At 34.9% G+C, this 24,421-nt stretch overlaps 1 protein-coding gene across 2 annotated transcripts in view; it reads left to right on the top strand.

Moving 5' to 3' along the window:
• PDGFC (platelet derived growth factor C) overlaps positions 1 to 13,276 on the top strand; it is a 210,341-nt gene extending 197,065 nt beyond the window's left edge. For both annotated transcript variants that reach the window (XM_045552169.1, XM_045552170.1), the window contains exons 6-7: positions 3,088 to 3,305; positions 10,469 to 13,276. In XM_045552169.1, coding sequence (XP_045408125.1) covers positions 3,088 to 3,305; positions 10,469 to 10,585 — 335 coding nt within the window. In that variant the 3' untranslated portion in view covers positions 10,586 to 13,276. The remainder of the gene's footprint in view (positions 1 to 3,087; positions 3,306 to 10,468) is intronic.
• Positions 13,277 to 24,421: the final 11,145 nt, after the last annotated feature.

Genomic DNA, 24,421 nt, shown 5'->3' with positions numbered 1-24,421 from the left:
ATTTTTGGAACTTTACATAAACTAAAATGCAGGTGTGGGATAACATCTATATAGACAAAACCAACTTCCCTCCTCTGAGTCTCTCTACAAAGGAACAAGGAGTGAAACTTTTAAAAGCTTCTAATTAGACACTGAAATAGATTTTCCACAGAATAAACATATCACAGTGTTACCACATTCATCTTAGAAAGACCACCCTCAGATTGCCTTACAGTAATAGAATATCTGTGGACTGAATATCTTAGAAGAATGAACAACTAACAAAGTAAAATATGACTGTAATTTTTTGGTCAATATTATCCTTTTTAGTAAAACTTAAAATATTGATAAAATTTGCCTTTAGAAATAATGATTTTGATTGGTGATGTGCTGAAAATCTCCATTCTTTAGAAGAACAAAATAGTGAATGTATTATCTTAGGAGGTAATTATGAAAAGGAAAAAATCTGAAGGCTAAGTTTTACTTTATGGTTATTTTGCAGAGGGAAACATCATTAATATTATAGTTAAGCTATAAAAAGTATGCCTTGGGGCATTCCTTTCTTTCTTTCTCTCTTTCTTTCTTTTTTTCTTTACTTTATTTTCTTTGCTTTTTTTCCCCCACTAAATGTTCTGCACTGTGTTTGGAGAATTTATGACACAGGATGTATAGTCACATGACTCATTTTAATGAAGCTTATATGAGTTTGAAGACTTAGGATTAGGAAGCATAAGTTTTAAATATGATATGGCAAATTTAAAATTCTTAATTATATTTTTCACCCACTGTACACTGCATTATTATGTTTTTCTGTTTATTTTCTTTTCCTTTCTTCCTTTGGTTTAGGGTTTTCATTCATTCATATTGCCAAAAGAAAAAAAAAAAAACCTGTATTTTCTAAGTCAACTTAACTAGTATTTATAAACGACTTTTGCCTTTTGTGTCAAACATGATAAATGAGTGGAAGCTAAGTTGAAAGGGTGTTTAAATTTTCACATTGTAGCAGGTATCATAATTTAGTTCACTTGGAAAATCTATCTAACCTTTTATTGTGGTTAAGTAAACATTTTAAGGGGAACGTATACAGTCTCATTTTCTAGTATCATAAAATAGTGTGTTTAAAACTATTTGAGGTAGGTGAATATGCTTTGACAGCTAAGAGCATCTTCACGTTCTAATGTGTAGTATAAATCTTAAATAAGCATTGAAAGTTTTGGCAACCAGCTTTTGTGTTTGTGCATGTTTTTAAGTTTTCTCCCTCCTTGCCCAGATATTAACTTCTAAAGAAAAGATTCAAATAAACTCATATATAGCTTTAATAACACAAGAGCAATGTGTACCTATACTATTAGATCAGCAAAATGAAATCAGGTAAAATATGTGACATCCTTTAACCCAATGATCTCATTAATTTTATTAGTGATAAGTTGATCTTTTCAAGGCACTTAAAAGAATGAACACATTTGCTCATAAATATGTAAAAGTTTTGCTTTCACAGGATCATTTTCAAATGAAAAAGAAATCTTTAAATACTCAAATGAAACAATGATTTTCTATTGATTTGGAAAAATAATTTTTTATCCAAATAAGGTGTTGAAATGAACCTATAGCATTAGCATTTCTTTGGTGCTTTCCTATACTTGAGGTTTTAGTTGATCATATAGTTTATGTGTGTTTATAAGTTAAAATTACATATTTGTAATTTTATGTTGCTTAAAATAAGCTCCTGTTGACATTTTAGAAAAACTTGAACACATATATAAGTATAATAAATCCAAGAAAATAAGCATTTGACTCTTAATTACCTTGTCATTTTAAACTTATTAAAATAATAGCACTTAACTTTAAAAATTGAATTATATAAAGTGATTATTACTATTTGAAGCCATCTTTAACCAGAAAATACTTTTTCTTTTCTTTCAATTCGTGGTTATAATGTTTTCAATGTTAGTGAAAAGGTATTTAACTAGGCTTATTATATTTTTGATAACATTCCTAAATTTTAAAAAATCCTTTTACTATTGAAAAAAAAAACCTAAAGGAATATACATTATCTGAAACTATTCAATTATATTAGAATTGTTTTATTTGCATATATCTAGGGGAAAAATAGGTAGAGCTTATAATCATAAATTAAAATTATATTAGAAGTGTTTGTCCTAATAATTAACTACTCTTCATGTGTTATATATAAATTCAAACAGAACATGACATTTTATTTTGATATGATTTTCCTGAGGCAGTATCATTTTGTAGTTAAAAACAATGGTTCTTTGAGGATTTACAGCAACAATCTGATGAAAGGATATTTTGTTTGGTCTTCACAAGTACATATTCTTTCAAAGAATAAAGCACAACATAGTTAAACAACTTGCTAAAAGAATAGAGACAATGGTTAGAAAGTAGACATTTTTTCTGTCCTTTAGCAGAGGAAGGGCAGAAATCTGAAGGAGTCTGGTTGGTCCAAACTTCCAAGATAATAAATTATTCAATACATCTGAAGCAGTTCTTTCCAACAACTTCTGCTCTTAAAAAATATATCAGTTTTTTCACTCATGGTCAATCAAGCTGTTTTCAGAAATATATTATCTTCCTTCTCCTTTTATATTTTGTGATTCTTATTGCCATAAAGATTATGGAAAGTTCTATCAAGTTTCAACAAGTTGTTCTTCCTTAATTGTATGAGCCTGTAAACCTTTTAAGAATTGCATTTGTTTTTTAATCAAACCATTAATCATTTTACATTGTATTCTTCCCCCCAATGTCCTTGTTGTCTACTTTTTTACTAAGGTTAAAATGTGTAGACCTTTTTTTCTCTATAAAGTTTCCTATTTATAACTCTCAACTGTTTTTTTGGCTCTGTTCTTATATTGCACAATGGCGGCTCTTTATTGGACACCAAGTCATAATGAAGCTTTGTTTACTATGAAATAGAAAGTCCAATTTGTGAGCTGTATGGCCCTAAAACCTAGTTAAAATTAGAAGGGATATTGTTAGAGGTATTGTTCATGAAATAACATAAGATTTCTTTACGAAAAGAGCTTAATGAAACATTTAGGCTCAAAGCATGAACCTTTATTTTTCTTTGCTTTCTTTTATACCATGTAGTGGTGGATCTGAACCTTCTAAAAGAGGAGGTAAGATTATACAGCTGCACACCTCGTAACTTCTCGGTGTCCATAAGGGAAGAACTAAAGAGAACCGATACCATTTTCTGGCCAGGTTGTCTCCTGGTTAAACGCTGTGGTGGAAACTGTGCCTGTTGTCTCCACAATTGCAATGAATGTCAGTGTGTCCCAAGCAAAGTTACTAAAAAATATCATGAGGTAGGTATACCATTTTATTTTCAAGTTCCTTTTAGTATTTTGTGTCTCACGACAAAAACAGTGAATCTGAAATGGATTTATGTTTGAAGAGGAGATGCTGTGTTAATGGAAAAAAAAATAAGTGTTACAAATAGTTTATGTTTTCACTTTTTAAAATTATGATCTTTAATTTAAAAACCAGACATTAGGAATTTAGACAGCATATTCTCTGATAGTACATCATGGGTGGTCAGTGAAGTTTTTACCTCTTAGACAAAAAAGAAAATGTGTTCTCCATGGAAAAAAAAAATGGGTGAAGATTTTCAACTTTTCAAAATATGAACAGAAAATATTTTAAAGACAAGCTTGGAGATAAATCATTGTCTACTTTGGAGAAAGGAGATCTTTGATATTTATTTTTCTGTTTGGGGCAATATGGGCACATAACTCCCAAGAGGACTTATTGATAATTATGCTAATCTTTCTATTATTCAAGTTGCCCCAAATAACATGTGTAACTTTGTTTGCATTTTTTAACCATACAAAGGCATGAAGGAAAATATAACATGAAATGTTTGTAATAACTATCTTTTCAGAGCCCTGGGAACCTTAGAACTTGAACTTAACGTTTTCATTAGTACTGGAATATCCTCAATTGTGTCCCACCTTCTCCTCTAGCAGCATCATGTAGCAGACGTACATCAGAAGGAATCTCTTCTTGATGAGTCAACTTTAATTGTTACCACACATCTGCATTAGACCAAGCCAAAATCTGCCCTTCTGACTTCATTTCAATATTACTCCCTTTCATTACTTTTAATTTTTTCTGCTAAATTCAATAATAATACAGAATAAATATCTACTTAGGTAAGTAAAATGGTTTTTCATATGCATAAGGACTTCAGTGAAACTCTCATTGAAGTGAAAGCACAGATCTAGAATGGAAATAGAGTCCCTTGTCTTCTGGAATCCACTGCTTTTTTTCCCCACTTTAATCAGCTGCCAACACAATATTGGCGAAAGGCAGGAAAATCAAGTCATGTGAAGTACAGTTTATGAAACCATGCAGGTTTAGATTACCTAAACAAATGAGGGTTTCACTGAAGTCTTTTTGCATGTGAAAGATCATTTTATTTATTAAGTAGATATTTAATCTGTATTATTTTATTTATTTATTTATTTCCGAATATTACAGGAGTACAAACATTTTGGTTACATAAATTCCTTTTGTATCGTTTGATGGGTATAAGTGTGCCCATCCCTCAGATAGTGTGCATTGTACCTGTTAGGTGTGAACTTACCTATTCCTTACTCCCACCTGCTTGATTTCCAATGAATGTTATTTCCATATTTTCACCTAAGTGTTGATCGATTAGTTCCAATTTAGCAGTGAGTACATGCGGTGTTACTTTTTCCATTCTTGCGATAGTTCGCTTAGAAGAATGGTCTCCAGCTTCATCCAGGAAAACACAAGAGGTATTAATCAGTTCACTATTTTTTTTTATGGCTGAGTAGCACTTCATGGTATACATATACCACATTTTATTAATCCACTCATGTATTGATGGGCACTTGGGTTGTTTCCACATCTTTGCAATTGTGAATTGTGCTGCTATTGAAATGAAGTCAGAAGGCCAGATTTTGACTTGGTTTGATGTAAAGGTTTTGTAAAAATTAAAATTGGTTTATCAAGGATTGCTTCTTGGTACCAAATGATGCTGGAAGAGAAGGTGGAATATAATTGAGGATATTCCATAACTAATGAAAATGTTGAGTGTCCAACTTAACTTGTGACTGTCAGCAGGGTATTTAACCTCTGTAAAATAAGTGTAAAATATGATTAATCATTCAGGTTTTTGCTAGCTGTGTTACTCCATAACAATTACAGATAGTAGTCTTTTGGAAGGTAATATCCCAAACTGGCAGTCATTAAAAATAGGACTATTTACTATCATTACCCCTGTTCTACTTTCATTTCCACACCACATGCTTCCAAAGATCTCTGTGCTGGGAATGAAGTCTCTTCTCCGGTTTCAAGAAGTACATAGTCATGACCAAGGTGGCTCACAGAGCTCTAGGCAGGCCTTACTGTTACTCCATCAACTGGGAATCTAGTTAAGAACAACCGCATTAAAATGCCTTAAAGGCTAGGCAGGCATTAGAGTTGTCCAGCATTACATAAAAGGATGTGATGAGAATGTAAATTAAACTGAAGTTGATGTTTTGTACCTAAAACTACTCAATTTTGAAGGCTCTAAAGCTGTGGTGCCAGACTGGTGCCAGCCAGTGGCCTGTTGGGGGCCCCGAGGCAGGCCCAGGGTGGGAGGTGGGTGGTGGGTGGGTAGGCGAGGCTTCATCTGTGTTTACAGCTGCTCCTCATCGCTGGCATCACCGCATGGGCTCCCCCTCCTGTCAGATCCGCGGGGGCACTGGATTCTCCTGTGGACTCCGCATGCAAGGGATCTAGGTTGCATGATCCTTGTGAGATTCTGGTGCCTGGAGATCTGGTGCCTGGAGAGCTGGAGCGGTGGTGCTGGCCCTGGGAAGCGGCTGCAAGTGCAGATTATCACTGACAGAGAGGTTTGAGTGCACAATGAAAGTGGTGCACTGGAGTCTTCCCGGGAGCATCCCCCCACCCACCCCCACGCGCATCTGTGGAAGGATTGTCTTCCATGTACTGGTTCCTGGTGCCAAAAAGGTTGGGGACCGCTGCTCTAGAGCATGTACTCAGTAAACGAAGTGTATCTGGGGACCTGATTTAGCCAACAAAGCTCGAATTTGAAACTTCTAGAAAGCGCTGTAAAACCCAGACTTGTCATGTTAGCTTTTTAAAACGAGCTAATCAGATGCCGAGTTCATATCATGCAGTGGTCTGCTAAAGCAGTCCTCAGCTCGAGCATATCTTCCTCCATCTTACACCTGTAAATTTCTTTTCAAATAGTATTAGTTTTAGGGTAATCCAGAAAGTTGCCTCAGAGAATGCAATATGTGTTTAAGCTTAAGATAAAATCCATGTTTGGGGCCAGGCTATGTGCAGTACCTGTAGCCTTGGTCGCCTTCGTCCAGGATGACATTAGTCCATTATTTTCCTATTTTGGGTGTGCTTAAATATATACACATTCCACATATGCACATACAATTATGGATGACTGTCTAATTATATGATAATTACATGACCATCCATTTGTTTCTCCCAAATATCTCTAAGGTATAAGTATGTAGAAATATAATTGTACAGTTACCTCATCTACATTTTTCACAAATATTTCTAGTAACAATAATGACCCAATTTTATAAATGCCTTGTGGGAATCATTAGTATTTGTGTGGTAATATTTTTGTTAAATTACTCTATGGAAATAGGACTATTTGTTTGGTATAATTCGTAATTTCTGAGCATAGAATTCATAATTTCTGAAAATAAATTTTTCTCATTCTTATATTTTGGAAATCAGTTGTGAGTCTATTACTATTCTTAAAAATATGAAATTGTTTTCTAAACATAATTTAAGATTTTTCTAAAATCATTAAATAATTGAACTTTGTTAGTCTGGACATAGAGACTTAACTCATTTAAAAAGAAGCATGTCTTGGACTTTAATTCTTCTGGACGATGATGGTCCAATTTTCAACTTCAGGATGATTCCACCTCGTAAAGAAGGCAGAAGCAAATGTGGAGAGCTTAGAAGTTATTGCTTTTCTCTCCTTCATCTATTTCTATCATACCAGCATCCATAAATATTAGGCTTAAATCATATTCATTGTGTTACTATAAATATAACTGAATTATCTTCTCTTGGTTTCCTGTAGCATTTGTATTGGGTTTTGTTCATCCATTGTGAGTATCAAAAGTGAGATTAGAACACTAAAAGATATTATAACATAATAATGTTATTAGTAAGATTCTTACAGCTTTTACATCAATCACCAGATCTCTTAGGAAGACATTTTAGCCAAAGAAATATTTTTTCTTAATGATTTCTCTATACCCCAAATAGGAATTTTCAGAAAATCAAGTCAGGAACCTTATATATGTATAAGCTTAGATGTCACCTCTTCCTTGAAACACTTAATAGTGTCCTACCAGTCTTAGCATAACTAATTAGTACATTCTGGATGCCTGTGTAGGACTTTAAAGATATCTCTATTAGAGAACTTTTACTATTTCTAAATTATTGATTATTTTTCTTCATTTCTACCAAATTGAGAGTTAAGGGACAACAAAGATCACATTACAGTTTAGTGCTTGAGAATACAAACTTCAAAGCCAGACTATGTCAAGTTTGAATCTAACATTCGTTAGCTGTGTTACTTTGAGCAAATTAGCCCCTGTGCTTCAATTTCCTATCTGTATGGTGAGTTTCCAAACCTCATACCTTGTTGTGGGGATTCAGTGAGTTGATATTTACAAAACACCTTGAACAAGGTCTGGCACACACTTCAAGCCCTTAATATATCTTAGGTATTCTATAACTCATCTTTATTTTATGCCCCTGTGCCTACCCTTATTCTTCAATTACGATAAATGATCAATAAAGATTTAGTGAACTTTGCCAGAGAAGGGAGGGTGTTCTTCTAGCCAAAAGATCTATGTGGATTACTCTGACAATAGTAACGTATTTTTTCTTTTTTCTCTATTCTTAATCAGACTAATGATTTTCATCGTGTTTATATCTTCCTGTATTTAATTTATTTTTTCATAACATACAGTCTTAATTTTCTTACATTAGCTCTGTTTGCTTTGGGAAAAAATTATACCATTCAATTGCCTTATTGTGGTAATGAATCTCTTTTCCCAGCATTCTATGGTTCTCAAATGGTTAGCTCATTTTCTTTGCCTGGGTTGAGCAGTGGTACGTGAGCTTCTGTTTCTTGGTAATTGGTTCTGGGTCTAATCTGTTCTCTTCCACAGTCTTTGGCTTACCTTCTCCCTGGACATTCTTTTTCATGGACTTGTAATTCTAGTTTCAACCTCCTTCTCTAAATGTTCTGAGATGTACTTCTGCCTTGTTTCTTTTCTGGTGTCATAATCTATGTCCTGAAAACCACATTTTGTTTAATATCATCTGGGACCCGCTGACCATTTTCTAAGTCTACTTTTCTCTTCCAAAGTCAAAACTTCAAAAGGAACTAAAAATGAAAACAGTAATTCTTTCTCATCATGTATTAGCATTTCTTATCCAAGACTTTAAAATTACTAAGACATTTTGAGATTCTTCTGCTATTTGTGAATCTCTGTGAGCATCAACAGACGAAGACGCTTTTACTAGGCACGTGCATCTTGGCATGAGCCTGGTAGAGGAAGCAAGGATTGCAGCCTGGCCTGGCTGACTGTTAGGATTGTATGTGTAGCCTCTCTAAACTTTACTTTTCATAGTAATTTTTTTCCATGCTGAATGAAAAAATGCGCACAGGTGAAGATAAACATTGAAGACCTCAGCTATGCCAATATTGCAGTTTATCTTACCCATCCATCCTCATTCCAGAATCAATTTGTAGCAAGAGTATGATAAGGAATAGTGCCAGTATCTTAAATGTAGTTTCTGTTTATGCCATTCAAAATCTAAGTTGTTCAAAAACAGTCAGTGCTGACATAAAATAATATTCAGCAGCCATTGGGTTAATTTTCACATTACTTATTACTAATTACACATTGCAAATCACTAAGACTATATTACTTAAAGTGATACAGTCTGAGTAATTTTCGTTTTAGAATGGAGAAATGTAATAGATGGGAAAATAGACTTTAAAAGTTTATTATTTCTGATATTTGTCACAAGACTTTGAAGTTTATCTCTCTAAGAAGAAAGGTACTTAAAAAATAGAATTTATGAGAAGTAATATTCTGAATCTTTATAAAATTATTATCTATCACTCTAACTTTGTTAATTCATCTTTGGTCTAGGTACAGATAAAGGCTGTCACTTATTCTCTGTAAGCCTCTGTTCACTCATGTGTAAAATAAGGGCAATAATTGTACATTACTTCATAGAATTCTTGTGAGTTAAAGTATGCAAAAACATTATTATTGTGCCTGGCACACAGTAAGCATTCAAAAAATGTTAGCTAATTAACCTCTGATATACCCACATACTCCAATGAGGTATGCATTCTCTAGTTTTCTTTTTAAGTCTTCAAACAGAGCAGTCATAAGACTTGACTTGTGCCTTTTTGGATTAATGAAAATTTCCAATAATGGTAGCTTTTCGAAGTTGCTCTGTGAAGTTATCTGTGTCCTACCCATAAAACAGAGAAGCTAGACAACTTCATATTATTTTTGTCCTCTGGTTTTGGTTCATAATCCAAAGAAAACACAACTTCTGGAACTTTATCACTTGTATTATAGGAAATAAAATGTAATATGCTTGAATAGGTAGCTACTATTGAATACTTCAGATCATCTTTTATAGAATACAAAGCTATATCTGTCACAATATTAAGAGGAAATATGTTCAGTATCTGTGTCTATTTTGCTGTATTTTTAATTAAAATCCCAACAACCCAAACTGCAAGTAACTTTATTTAATAGAGGCATCATTGTTATTATTGCCAAACCTCCTTACACTGCACAGTAGGATCCAGCTGCAGAAAGTTAGCTGTGACTTAGGCTGATGTCTATGAAGTACATCTAATCCATCTCATCAAGTTTATAGAGGACTTGAAGTGTAGCCAAGAAAATTAATGAGTGGCATAATTGAGGAGACTCAGCTGTGGAGTGATCATGTTTCTTTCCACAGTATTCCTGCGCTTGAGTGTATTGCTTCAAGTGTAAATATTTGTTAAATGTGTGAATAAATGAGTGAGTGAAAGAAGCCAACAAACAGAAAAACGAATTGTGTACTAGTGGATCCAAAATACTTAAGGTGAAATTTTCTTTAATATAGTTAGATAAGTACAATGAAGAGTGCATGGTGAGTCTTTCAATTCGAGGATTGTTTTTGATTCTGAGGCAGAGTGCTTCTACAGTGTTGGCATTTGAAGTGTCCTCTCTTTCATGAAATGATGATGATAGCTTATGCATATTTTTGGTAGGGGGCTGTTTTCATAATGCCTTCTCTAGGAGAAATTGAAATTTGTAAATCTTTCTTGGGCCTCAAGATTCTCCTGAAATGTGACTTGCCCATGAAATCAAAAGTTACAGACACTGGTCGAGTTTTAAAGGTGGCTTCCGTTGTTCCCTTTCAGGTCCTTCAGTTGAGACCAAAGATCGGTGTCCGGGGATTGCACAAATCGCTCACGGACGTGGCCCTGGAGCATCACGAGGAGTGTGACTGTGTGTGCAGAGGGAACACGGGAGGATAACCACCACCAGCAGCCCCAGTGCAGAGCTGCGCAGTGCAGCGGCTGACTCTGTTAGAGAACTTATGCGTTATCTCCATCCTTAATCTCGGTTGTTTGCTTCGAGGAACTTTCACCTTCAAGATTTACAGTGCGTTCTAAAAGAGGAGACACCAAACGGAATGAGGAGTTGTGCCACAGCTCTTTTGAGAGAAGGCCCAAAGGACAGGAGAAAAGGTCTTCGATCGTGGAAAAAAAAATGTTGTAGATCACTAGCTAGTACGAAGTTACCGTGTACCTGTCCCACTAGCTGCATTCTATATTTCAGTTGTCTTAATATGGCATAGGTTAATGTAAGTACAGGAAGAAAAAAAACTGTGTGCAGGTGAGCATCTAATTCTGTTGCTTTGCTTAACTCAAAAAAGCTCCATGTTCTGGGCCTAAAATCACAGAAAATCTGGAATTTTTTCCTTATATTCACATATGTAAGCCAGAATGTTCTGTGTTCTACAAACTTGGTTTCTAAAAAGAAACTATGTTGCTATGGATTAAACTTGTGTCATACTGATAGAAAAGACTGGATTTTCCATATTTCTTGTTAAAATTTCTACCATTTAGAAGAAGAGAACTACATTTGTGTTTTGGAAGAGACCTGAACAGAAGAGTGGCCTTATCTTCACTTTACCTATAAGTTGGTTTATTTGTTTTATTGTGTACATTTTTATATTCTCCTTTTGACATTATAACTATTGGCTTTTCTAATCTTGTTAAATATATCTATTTTTACCAAAGGTATTTAATATTCTTTTTTATGACAACCTAGATCAACTATTTTTAGCTTGGTAAATTTTTCTAAACAGAATTCTTATAAGCCAGAGGAACAAAGATGATATAAAATATTGTTGCTCTGACAAAAATACATGTATTTTATTCTCGTATGGTGCTAGAGCTTAGACTAATCTGCATTTTAAAATACTGAAGTGGGAAATCAATAAAAATTGGTAAATTGCAAAGACTTTCTGAAAATAATTAAATTATCACATCTTCCACCTCTGTCATTGGAGGTGCAAATAAAAAGCAACATATGAAAATAGACATTCAGATCCAGTCATTACTAACCTAATCCTTTCTGGGAGAAATATGAGCCTAGCTCAGAAGAACATAAAGCACCTTGAAAAAAGAGACTTGGCAGCTTCCTAACAGAGCGTGCTGCGCTGTGCTGTAGGAACACATCCTATTTATTGTGATGTCATGGTTTTATTATCTTTAAACTCTGTTCCATACGCTTGTATAAATACATGGATATTTTTATGTACAGAAGTATATCCTTTAACCAGTTCACTTATTGTACTCTTTGGCAATTGAAAAGAAAATCAGTAAAATACTTTGCTTGTAAAATGCTTAATATTGTACGTAGGTGATGTGGTGACTATTTGAATTAAAAATGTAATGAATCATCAAATAAAAGAATGCAGCTATTTTGGGGAGAAACTAAGAGTGTGTGTGTGTGCCCGTGTGCATGTAAGATTTCTCTCCTGGAGTCGGAGAAAATGAAAATGATAAGATTTGTTATTACCATGATTTTCATTATGCAAAAGCATATGTCGGTTCAAAAGACAGGTCAAAAAGGGAACAACTCTGTTGAGGTTTCCCTGCCTCTTATTTCCAAAGCCTTTGAGCAGTGGTTTTCTTTTTCTCATTAGTCCTAATCCTGGTTTCTGGTAAATTAAGTTGCACCTGACTTAAAAGTTTTTAGGTGATTTATGAAATGCTTACTGATAGATTGATTATACGGTAGTGTGAAATTGGAAAAAAAAAACTCAGAATTTTCCACTCATGTCTTTATTTACAATGGGAACTACTAAATGAGGTGACCATATATTGATTTGGTATGTGGATTCTAGTATTTTACATAGCACACTTGAAGTTGTGCTTCCTCAATTCCAGACACAGATTTCTAATCAGGACTGGGATCTTCAGCACCCTGTCCTTTCCTAAGCCTTTTAACCTCTTGGAAGATGACTAGTACCCAGAGCCATGTGTCTTCAGACTACTCTTCCAGGCGACTCCATTTACCGTGCTTTTATATTTTGCAATTTACCTACTTTGTCACTGACCACATGAAAAACAAACAAAATGAGCGTATGTGTTGTTTCATAATATTTCCTTACCTTTTCCTAACTTTGTCCCAGCCGTATAGAGGCCTACTAGATAAAACTCTATGGAAAATGCAAGGCAGTTGATAATTTACAACTTTCATGAGCATAGCAAGGATTCTATTAAACCTTACAGTAACTGACCTGTTTAACTATGTTTAATCCAGCATTTCCAACTTCTGAATGAAATACTTTCTTTCCTTTTTATCTTTTTTAATATTTATTTTTTGTTTACTTATAAAATGTTGACAGTCAGGAGAAATTACTCTGTAAAGGTAGCAATCCCCACATTGCTGCCAGTCCATTCTTGGGAACGCTATGAGGACTAACCTCTTTATAACCACTCACTCATAGATTGTACTGTGTAATGTACTAAAAAAAAAATCATGCATTAAAAGTACATGTGACCCTAATTTCTCAGAAGTCCAGGAAGTATTGACTGTTGACCACACCCTGTTTTGTACGTGATGTCTGTGTTTCATGCCTCTGTCCCTGAGCAATGGACTGTTTTGCCCAGTGATATGTATTAAAATAAAAGAACAAGCCTTAATTGTCATGAGGCAGGTGTTCATGTCTACATTTTTCATTTCTACATCTCATTTCCACATTCCCTCCTTCATCTCGCAATCCTTATGTGCGCTTTGAAAAGATACAAAGAACAAAGAGAATTTCCACGGCGAGAAACCTCCTGGCACAAATTGGTCAGCCTCGGTGTGTCACTCCCTGGGGATGCATTGACTTCTGCTTATGATGAGGTTTAAGGAAAAGCAGAAAATACAAGTTTTACACTCAATGTAATGTCCTTGTTTCCAAAAGGATAATATAATATTCATATTCCTTCTGATATTTTAGACTGTTTTGATTATGTATTATAAACATGGTTAAAAATTATAAATATCATCATCCTTTACATTCATAAGAAAGAGTAGGAAAATTGAAAATATAGTAGAGGTCTGAGTCAGTTCAGACTGCTATAACAAAATACTATAGACTGAGAAGCTTATAAACAAAATTTATTTTTCACTGTTCCAGAGACTGGAAGTCTAAAATCAGGGTGCCAGCAAGGTATGGCTCTGGTGAGGGACCTCTTCTGGGTTGCTGACTGCCAGCTTCTCTTTGTAGCCTCACATGGTGGAAAAGGAGGGTGAGAGAATTCTCAGGGGACTCTTTTATAAAGGCACAATCTCATCATGAGGGCTCTATCCTCATGCCCTTTCCCAAAGGTTCCACCTCCTAATATCACATGGGCTAGGGGGTTTCAACATGGCTTTTGGGGGGACACAAACATTCAGTCCATTGCAATAGAGTAATTGCTTTACATCCTGTTTTCCCTTCATACTGCATACGCAATCTATCAGCAAGACTCATTACCCTCAGTCCCTCCCATAGCTGTGTCTACCTTTCCATTTCTGTAGCTGCTGCTCCAGTTTAGCCCCTCATCCTGTCTCGACACCTATTGTGTTGCAACAGCCTGCATTTTTCCAGTCTTCCTGCCTCTGGTCGCACTCCCCTCCTAGCCATCCTCTACACTGTTATGACAAGTGTGACAGCAGGTGGTCCCGAGGACAAATCGAGCAGCACATGGAGAGTCGGAGAATTAAGGTTTATTTGCCAGCAGGCTCAGAGGGGTCTCGCCACCAAATTTTGAGCACCGTCTACCCAATTTTTCCCATTTTTATTAAGTTGGGGTGATCCAAGGGGAGGGGTCTCAGGTGACTAATGCCCACCAGGTAGTAAGTTTAGTGTTTGTACTAGACAATAGGATTAGTGTTATGTTGATGTACCAGATGTTAGGTTAGTGATATGTTAATGTACTAGGTGTTAGGTTAGTGTCTTGCACCAGGTAATTGGGTTTAGTGTTATGCTGATGTGCTAATGTTAGGTTAGTGATATGTTAATGTGGGTCTTCCGTGAGGGGTGGGGGTCTCAGGTGGCTGCTGTGCTAAGTAACAGATGGGGCTTTTCCTTATCATTCCCCCCTTTGATGTCTTTATATGTCTATTATAGGGCATCATTTTTCAGTGGGTGATAGCCTCGTAAGGCCATTATGTGAGCTGTTGTTTTTTGGGTTACAGTTGTTTTTTATAAATTTAATAACTGTGTTGAGTATGTAGGGGTCTATAGTGAGAAGGAGAAGAATAGTTATTAGTGGCCTAGCCAGAGGTAGTAACTATGAAGTCTATTGTTTTAAGTCAAAACTCCAGGTTTGTTTTAATTTTTTGGGTTTTTTTTTTTTGGATTTTTTATTTTTATTAAATTGGGGTAATCCAAGGAGAGGGGTCTCAGGTGACTAATGCCCACCAGGTAATAAGTTTAGTATTTATACTAGACAATAAAATTAGTGTTATGTTAATGTGCCAAATGTTAGGTTAATAATACATTACTGTACTAGATATTAGATTAGTGTCTTACACTAGATAATTAAATTTAGTGTTATGTTGATGCACTAGATGTTAAATTAGTCATATATTAATGTAAGTCTTCCATGAGAAATAAAAGTCTCAGGTGACTGCTGTACTAAGTAATAAATAAAAATTTTCCTTATCAACACCACTAACAGAAGGATCTTTCAAACACATTGGATTATGTCACATGGGCAGGAATTTTATAATGGGAGTCCTCAAGATTACTTTTTCTTTTTTTTTTTTTCGAGGCAGAGTCCCGCTCTGTCACCCTGGCTAGAGTGCCGTGGCGTCAGCCTAGCTCACAACAACCTCAAACTCCTGGGCTTAAGCAATCCTTCTGCTTCAGCTTCTCAAGTAGCTGGGACTACAGGCATGCGCCACCATGCCCAGCTAATTTTTTCTATATATATATATTTTTTAGTTGTCCAGCTAATTTCTTTTTATTTTTTAATAGAGACAGGGTCTTGCTCTTGCTCAGGCTGGTTTCGAACTCCTGAGCTCAAACGATCCACCCGCCTCGGCCTCCCAGAGTGCTAGGATTACAGGTGTGAGCCACTGTGCCTGGCCAAGGATTACATTTTAACCTTTTTATAGCAGACAAAATTTTTCATAATGTCATTGTTTACCACTCTCTGCTCATTTGGCACCATCAAACCTACATACAGCTCTAGTGAGTACCTGTGGTTTCCTGAAAATACCAAAATGCCTGCAAATCTCTGTGCTGGCACATGCTGTGTTCTCTTTGGAGCACTGTTCTTGCACTCGCCTACCTCAGTAGCTTCCTCTGAAGTCTCAGCTCACATGTCACTTCTCAGTGAAGTGAAGCTTGCTTTCCTTCCTTCCCGCTGGCACCATTTCTCTTACGCTCCCAGAAATGTTTCAATGATAAACATTGTCATACTGTGTTATAATTACCTGCCTTAATTTTGATTTCTCATTTGACTCCTAGTCTAATGGGACTCCTAGCAGGAATTATCTCACTATTCTTTCCTCAATGCCTAGTTAGGGGGTTAGTAACAATTTGCATCAATGAATAAGTGAAGGGAATATACAAATGAATAAATTTTTAAAAAATGGCACTAAATATGATAGGAACCCTGGAGTTCCTAAGCATCTCTGAACTTGAGCTAACTAGCCTATAAGATGAAGGAGGTAGTAGACAGAAGCAGAGTACTTTTTAGTTCTAGACAGTCTAGTCTACTAGTCCAGTTCTATTGGGCCACCTGCCAAAATGGCTAAAGCATGTGGAGGAAAAATTTCTGTTCTTTATGGTACAAGGTGATAAAATTATTTTCTTCCTTAACAGTGCTTTAAGTGTATAGATTTGGTTTTCCAGTCAATGATTTTCCTACCAACCCTATCTCAGATATCTCTTCTTTTCAAAATTAAGATTTACTAATATCTTTATGTGTTATTCGTTTCATAGATACTTGTCCTACAGTGTGAGGAATTTTTGTCAGGATTTTAACAGATCTTTAAAATGGGAACATTAAACATATCCATGATTTATTATTCATAATCTCCTTGTTTACCTCTTTTGACTAATTTTGCATCATTCATCCTAACATATAGTTCCAGCGAATACTCATAGTTTCTTAAAAACACCAATATCCCCTCACATGTCTGTGCTAGCACATACTGTTCTCTTTTTGTAGCACTGTTCCTGCACCTACCTATCTCAATGACTTCCTCTTGAGTCTAGTAAAATGTTAATTATATCTTTTTGTACTTTGCCTCAGGAAGTATTTGCATACCACCTACACCAGATTCAATTTCTTTCATAACTGCTAAGCCATTACAGTTAATCTTATCCAGTATAAATATTTATAAAATTTAAAGAAGAGACTTAACATTTTTGTAAAAAGTATATATTTTAAGATTAACAACTATCATTTAAAAAATTATATATGCAATCCCAGCAGGCTTTATTACAGAAACTGATACGCTGATCCTAATATTCATGTGGAAATTCAAGAGACCCAAAATAAACAGAAATCTTAAAGTAAAAATTTAGAGAACTCACACTTCTCAATTTCAAAACTTACTACAAAGCTACAGAAGTAGTGTGGTAAGGTTAATAATGTTAGACATACAGACCAAGAGGATAGAATTGAGAGTCCAAAAATAAATCTTTACATTTACAGTCAATTGATTTTTGACAAGGGTTCCAAGAAAATCCAATGGTGAAGTGACAAATGGCACTAAAACAACTGGATATCCACATGCAAAAGAATGAGTTTGGATTTCTTCCTCACACCATATACAAAAAATTAACCTAAAATGAATCAAAGACCTAAATGTAAGAGATAAAACAATAAAACTCTAAACACAACATATAGAAGAAAATTTTCATAACTTTGGGTTAGGCAGTGGTTCTTAGATACGACATCAAATGCATAAGCTACAAAAGAAAAAATAGATAAACAATATCATCAAAATTAAAAAACAATTGTGCTTCAAAGGACACCATAATAAAAACAAAATGATAACCCACATCATGAGAGAAAGTATTTGCAAATCATATGTCAGATTAGGGTCTTGTATCAGAATATATAAAGAACTCAATAATAAAAAGGACAGCTATTGAAAAATGAGCAAAGGGGTGAATAGACATTTCTCAGGAAATGTATACAATGGTCAATAATCACATAAAAAGATAGTCAACATCATTAGTCATTAGTGAAAAACAAATCAAAATTTACAATGAGATACACACTAAAATGGATAGAATTAAAAACACAGACAATAACACATGTTGGTGAGGATGAGGAGAAATTGGAACGCTTACAGATGGCTACTGAGAATGTAAAATGCTGTGACCACTTTTGAAAACAGACAGTTATTCCAAAAGTTAAACATAGAATTAAACATGACTCAATGATTTCACTCCTAGGTATATGCCCAAGAGAATTGAAAATCCTGCACACAAGTGTTCATAACAACATTTTTCACAATAACAATAAAAGGAAAACCACTCAAATGTCCATTAACTGATAAATAGGTAAACAAATGTGGCATATCTGTACAATGGAATATTATTAGGCAATAAAAGAGAAAGAATGTTGTTTATTCATTCATCAGCTGGTGGAAAAAAGAGAGAAAGAGGTATTGACACATGCTACAGCATGGATGAACCCAGAAAACATTATGCTGGGTGAAAGAAGACATTCAAAAAGACCACATATTGTCCAGTCATGGTGGTGCACACCTGTGATTCCAGCACTTTGCAAGGCTGAAGCAGCAAGATTACTTGAGGCCAGGAGTTCAAGAACAGCCTGAGCAACAAAACGAGACCTCTTCTCTACAAAAAAAAAAAAAAAGCCAGGCATGGTGTGTGCATCTGTAGCCACAGCTACTTGTGAGGCTGCAGCAGGAGGATTGCTTAAGCCCAGCAGTTCTAGGTTGCAATGAGTTATGATTGGGCCACTGCACTACACTTAAGTGACAGAACGAGACCCTGTCTCAAAAAAAAAAAGCCACATACTGTATGACTTCATTTATATGAAATATTCAGGATAGACAAGTTAATAGACACAGAAGCTAAATTAGTGTTTGCCACAGGCTTGGGGAAGGGAATAGATGGGTAATTACTGCTAATGCTAATAGTTTTCTTTTTGGAGTAATAAAAATATTGTGAAATTAAATAATGGTGATATTTGCAAAACTGTGTGATTCTACTAAAGAACAATGAATTATACACATTGAAAGGCTGAATGTTTTGGTATGTGAATTATATCTCAATAAAGCTTTTTAAAAAATCATAATTGTATATAATGCAGTATTTAAGAAATAAAGCCTCTCCTCCACCCCCTCAAAGCAAGGAATAAAGTAAAAGAAAATCATCTAAAATTCTGTCACCCTAGTGTAGATCATTCCTCTCTCCTCTTTGTACATGTTGGTAAATAAATGGATGATGTGATAGAATTATTGGTCTCAATTCTGCCCCCTATAGTATTATTCGACATCTACACTTTTGCCATGGCCTAATGGTGATGGGAGTCTATTCCTTCTTAAATTTGGTCTTTGCCATATGTCTTGCTTTAACCAAAGGGGGAAAAGTGCTGTGTGCTAAGTGACATGTCTGTCCCTCTGTGATGTGTGCTAAGGCTTCAAATGTGCGTGCACAGATGGGTTTGCTCTCTTTGACCCTGTCATCACCATGAGAAGAATTAGCTGCCAAGAGTTTGCTGGTCCCAGAAGTCACCCGGGGCAGATTTGAATCCAATCTGTGCCGTGGAGTCAAGTCCAACTGAATTCAGGCAACTCACAGGTTCTAGAGTAGGAAATTAATTCTTCTTGTTGGAAGCCACTAAATGTTGAGGGTGTGATGCAGCATTATTTGACAATGATTGACTAGTAGATAGTTATCATTTCATTTAAAATGGGGTCATATCTTATATATTATTTTTAATGAAGCTATTATATATATATAGTTTGTGTGTGTATATGTATGCACAAACACATGCACACACATACATACCTTCACCTGACACTTACAAACAAAAAATTGAAATGAAGCAGGAAAAATATGTGCTTTGTAAAATGTTTTATCAACACAAGGTACAACTTTCTAAATAATCTCATTAAAATTGAGAAAAAATGTCATTGAATACACTAATACACTAAAAGCATGGAATCGTTCGCTAAGCACTGGCTTTTATTTCAGACAATATCTATTCATTCACTGTTAAGAAATCAGAGGAGATAGGCCCCCTGTCAACTTACCCATCTCTTCAACAACCATCCTCATTTTTGTTAATTATATTGCTTATTTTATGATTTATTGGTAATAAACATTGAATAACAGTTAATACACATTTAATTTATATAAAAACAGCAAAAACATTTAGTAAACATTTAATAAAAATGTTTTATGTTTATGTTTTCATAAACAATTTTATAATTTGAAGCTCTCCAGGAAAATCTCCTTTGTGCTTTAGGTTATATTTCTTTCCAAACGAATTGGTTATTGCCTCTCTCCATCTGTGTGTGTGTCTGTCTGTCTCTCTCTCTCTCTCTTTTTCCTCCTTCTCCCTCCTTTTCTTCCCTTCTTTCTCCCTTCCACCTTTTTTGAAACACATTTGCATAATTCTTATGCCTTTAAAATTTTTTTTCCGAACATGTACCTAGTGCATAGTTTATGTCCAGACTACCATTTACTCTGATGTGGGAAAGGTGAATGTTTGATTTTATTTTTATTTTTCCAAAACTTATCTGCCAAATTGAGCTATAGTTTAATGATTAAATATATTCTAGTGAATGTTCTACTTCTTTTGGAGGAAGGAGGTTGAGAGCAATTGGACGAATGTACAAGCTTTCATGAAGGAATTCTGCTCAGCTCTCTCTCCCAATAATTTTTCTGGGATTAACTCTGGTAGAGTCATGTATCCATTCCTTGTAGAGTAGACTAAGAGGACAGATAAAATAAGTTTCAGATCTTATTCAGAACTCAGTGTGAAGACCTTGAGGGAATACTTTCATCTGAGGGCGTAAGTCCTAACTTTTTAATTTCCATGTTTCATTTAAATCTCCCCAGAAATCATTCTCCCTTTCCTTCTACTCACAATAGAGAAAAGATACTGCTACCTCCTTGGACTGCTTCTCAGCAAAGTTAGTTGTATCAGTGAGTATGTTCAGAATTTTATTTCAGTACAATTTTTGGGAAGAGATTAGAATGAGAGTTATCCTAAGCCTCACGATGAGCTACTCTTTTATTCCTGAACTCTCATGCTCTGAAGTTTGTAGCATGAGGTATGTTTCTTTCATTGGATGTTATTAGTAAATTAACTTTTTGTTGGAATTTTGTTTCTGTAACTCAGCTCCTCTTCACTACTATTATTCTGATTTTATAAAATATTTTAATATCCTAAATCTTGATAATTCTTAAAATAATTGAAATTTTATTTTTTGCTGCTAAAATTAGCTATTTCCATTTTATACTTATAAACTAAATACTATATGGCACTATAAAACCATATGTACTCCCTATTTCAATCTTATTACAGATTTAACTAACAATGTTATTAATGTTATTTAGTACTTGGAGGGCTGTGCGTATTTTGCCCACTTGTGGAGAACACTGGCAGCCCACCCTACTCTCATTTGTGAGAAAAGGTCTTCCAACAGAACTTAGATAGAAAGTACAATAATTTCCTAGCCTAAATTTAAAACAATTCTCTACAAGTGTTTTACATCTGGTAAGAAAAAAATAATTAATATAAATTTTGTAATGATCTTAAATCCAATTTATTAGTAAATATTTTAGAGAAGTTCACATTTTAACTCTGTTTAAAGAGCTTAGTATCACTCCCAGTGACATCTCTTAAATAAGTCAAATTCATGACAACCCAATAAATACTATTCGAGCTCCTGATAACCAAGAGATCTTAGGGAGAAAAAAAATCAGTTTTATACAGTTATTCAAAGAAGTATCTTGCTGATTTACTGATAGACAACCAGCTCCCATGACATCCCCAGAAAGAGATATTTGTATTAAAATTACCTAATTTCTAACATAACTAAAATGTCTACATATTTAATAATAGTAAAAAATAGACAAATTTTGAGAAGGAATCCCCATTAAAATCTGGAAAATAAGATGTGTTCCTATTTTCTCATGTTTAACTTATCAAGGAATAAAATTAATATATCTTAATCTAGATACTAACTTTTTTGACAGATAATACCTATGGTAGTAGTTATCTTCCAGATTTCTAGACTGACAATCTTAATTTCAAATGTGTTCACAGATCAGCAATCATGTGTCATATATATTGAGAAAAAATTATTAGAAGGAGAGTAGAAATTACATGAATAATTCATTCATGTTTGATTTGCTTTGGTTTCAGTCCTAAAGTTATGATCCAAAAACTTGAGTTTGCCAGCAGAACAAAAATATAAGAGAGGGAACTGAATGCGCTTCTTTTACCTTAGCTCACCAAAGCCCTAGAGCTCAAAGAGCTACTGTATATTACCACTGTGATAAGTAAAGAACTGCTCTTAAACAAAAAGTATAAAAGGAAAAGATTTAAATGGACCAATTTTATGTAGAGTATCTTTAGAAGTTTTCTGGAAGACACAATAATTCAACCAATGACTTTTGATTATCATGTATTTTGATGGCTTAATGTGAATGATTTGCTAAATCAAAATCTTACTGTATTACATAAGGCTTATCTGTCGTGACAATATATTTTGTCATCATTGTGAACAACGGCATACAAATTATTGTTAACAAGACATAAGTCTTGCTGCCATCTTAACTGGCATGGTCATAAATCATTGTGATTTGTTTTTAAACTGCCTTTTATCCAAAGATAATTAAATATTTCATAATGATTACTTTTGTGGAAAGTTTTTCATCTTAATTTTTGTAGCTGGAGACTAAATTAGGAAGTGAGAATGTGACATGACTGAATAATTTCTCAATAGCACATAGACATGTAAAAACATTTGAAGAAAATTATGAGGTTCATATTTGGTTTCTATTCATGGGAAAAGGCAAGCTATTTTGCATGTACATGCAGCCGCTTTTAAATTTAGTTACAAAATATCCTGAGTAAACAAAGTGTATGTCCTCCTGTCTATAAAGCAAGCTTTATTCTTAGTTTTGACCTTCATCAAAGGTGTTTCCCAATATCCATTTAGAAAAACCTGTACCCTAGGTGCTCAGTCAAATCTCAAGATCAAAACAGGCCATGAAACCCTCCACTCTCTATCCACACTCTATTGCTATTTCCAGAAGGCATGGAGTTACTAATGTGCTACTTCAAACCCTGCAGTTATAGCTGATCAACTGTTGGTTCAGACATGTAAGTACTTTGATAAGGACTGGCTTCATCCTTCCAGCCCATCTCCTCTCCTCCTCAAGTTTCATGGTCATCCCATAGAAATAAATTCATCATACCACCCTCAAAAACCAACCTAAGGTTTCACATCTAGTAACCGCTCAATTAACTTTGAATAAATAAATGTAGAAATCAATACCCAGGTTACTTTTCTCAGATCTCTCAAGCTTTCACTTGGGCAATGACATAATTTATAGCTGCTTAATCACGTGTAACCCATGGTTAAATATCAGGATAGTGTCCTGATATTATTATAGATACAAATTCCTGATATTTCTCAGAAAATCAGTTCCTTCTTGCCAAAAATTCGCTAAATTTTCTTTTTTGTTTGCTTAACAAGTTAACCATCAGATTGGTCTGTAGTATGAAGAAATGTACATAATTGTTCCAATTTATGAATGTAACAGAGTTAAAATGGCCTTTGATGTCATCAAGACTTCAATGCCGTAACTAGTCTTACAACATAATCTGAGTGCTACATAGTCCCACTTCTGCCTCTCTTCTTCATCTATCATTAATAGATAAATGAGTAATTTGAACTAGATAATCTCAGAGATTTCTTTTAGCACTTAAATGTAAAGCTTTGTTTGAAAACCCTTTGCAGGAAGGGAAGACACTACTCCTTGTGTCAGGATTCTATTGGACATTCAAATAACGTATCTGCCACCCTAGAACTTTTATTTATTAGTCCAGGTTCTAACTTTTGTAACAATTAACACTATCTCCTTCAAATAAAAAACAGCTCCCAAACTCCTCCTATGTGTTGTCTTCTACAGGTAATGCTTACTAGTGCTTGTGACCAAACTTCATATACCATGGCTTGATTATTGTGTTTTGTGTGTTCACCACTTGTCTTAAAATTGCATTGCAAATTACAAAGAACAGTGAGACTAAAACTTCCTTTGGGGACATGATGTTTCCCATAAAGTAGCCTATGTTTGCATTAGCGGATCTAGCACTTTGGTGCTAAAAGTGGAGTTCAAGCATGAGGAGCATCAACACTGCCTAGAGTTTGTGAGAAATGTAGAATTTTGGACCCCAATACAGATCTACTGAATTGGAATCTGTATTTTTTTTTTTGAGACAGCCTCACTCTATTGCCTGGGCTAGAGTGCCGTGGCGTCAGCCTAGCTCACAGCAACCTCAAACTTCTGGGCTCAAGCGATCCTTCTGCCTCAGCCTCCCAAGTAGCTGGGACTACAGGCATGCGCCATCAGGCTCGTTTAATTTTTCTATATATATTTTTAGTTTTCCAGCTAATTTCTTTCTATTTTTGGTAGCGATAGGGTCTCACTCTTGCTCAGCCTGGTCTCAAACTCCCGACCTCGAGCGATCCTCCTCCGTTGGCCTCCCAGAGTGCTAGGATTACAGGTGTGAGCCACTGTGCCAGGCCTGGAATCTGTATTTTAGCAAGCCCCACAATGATTCACATCTACATTAAAGTTTGAGAAG

The sequence above is a fragment of the Lemur catta genome, chromosome 5 (genome assembly GCF_020740605.2).
Source record: "Lemur catta isolate mLemCat1 chromosome 5, mLemCat1.pri, whole genome shotgun sequence".
NCBI lineage: Eukaryota > Metazoa > Chordata > Mammalia > Primates > Lemuridae > Lemur > Lemur catta.
The sequence above is the reverse complement of the archived record's forward strand: the minus strand, read 5'-3'. Positions and strand labels throughout refer to the sequence as shown.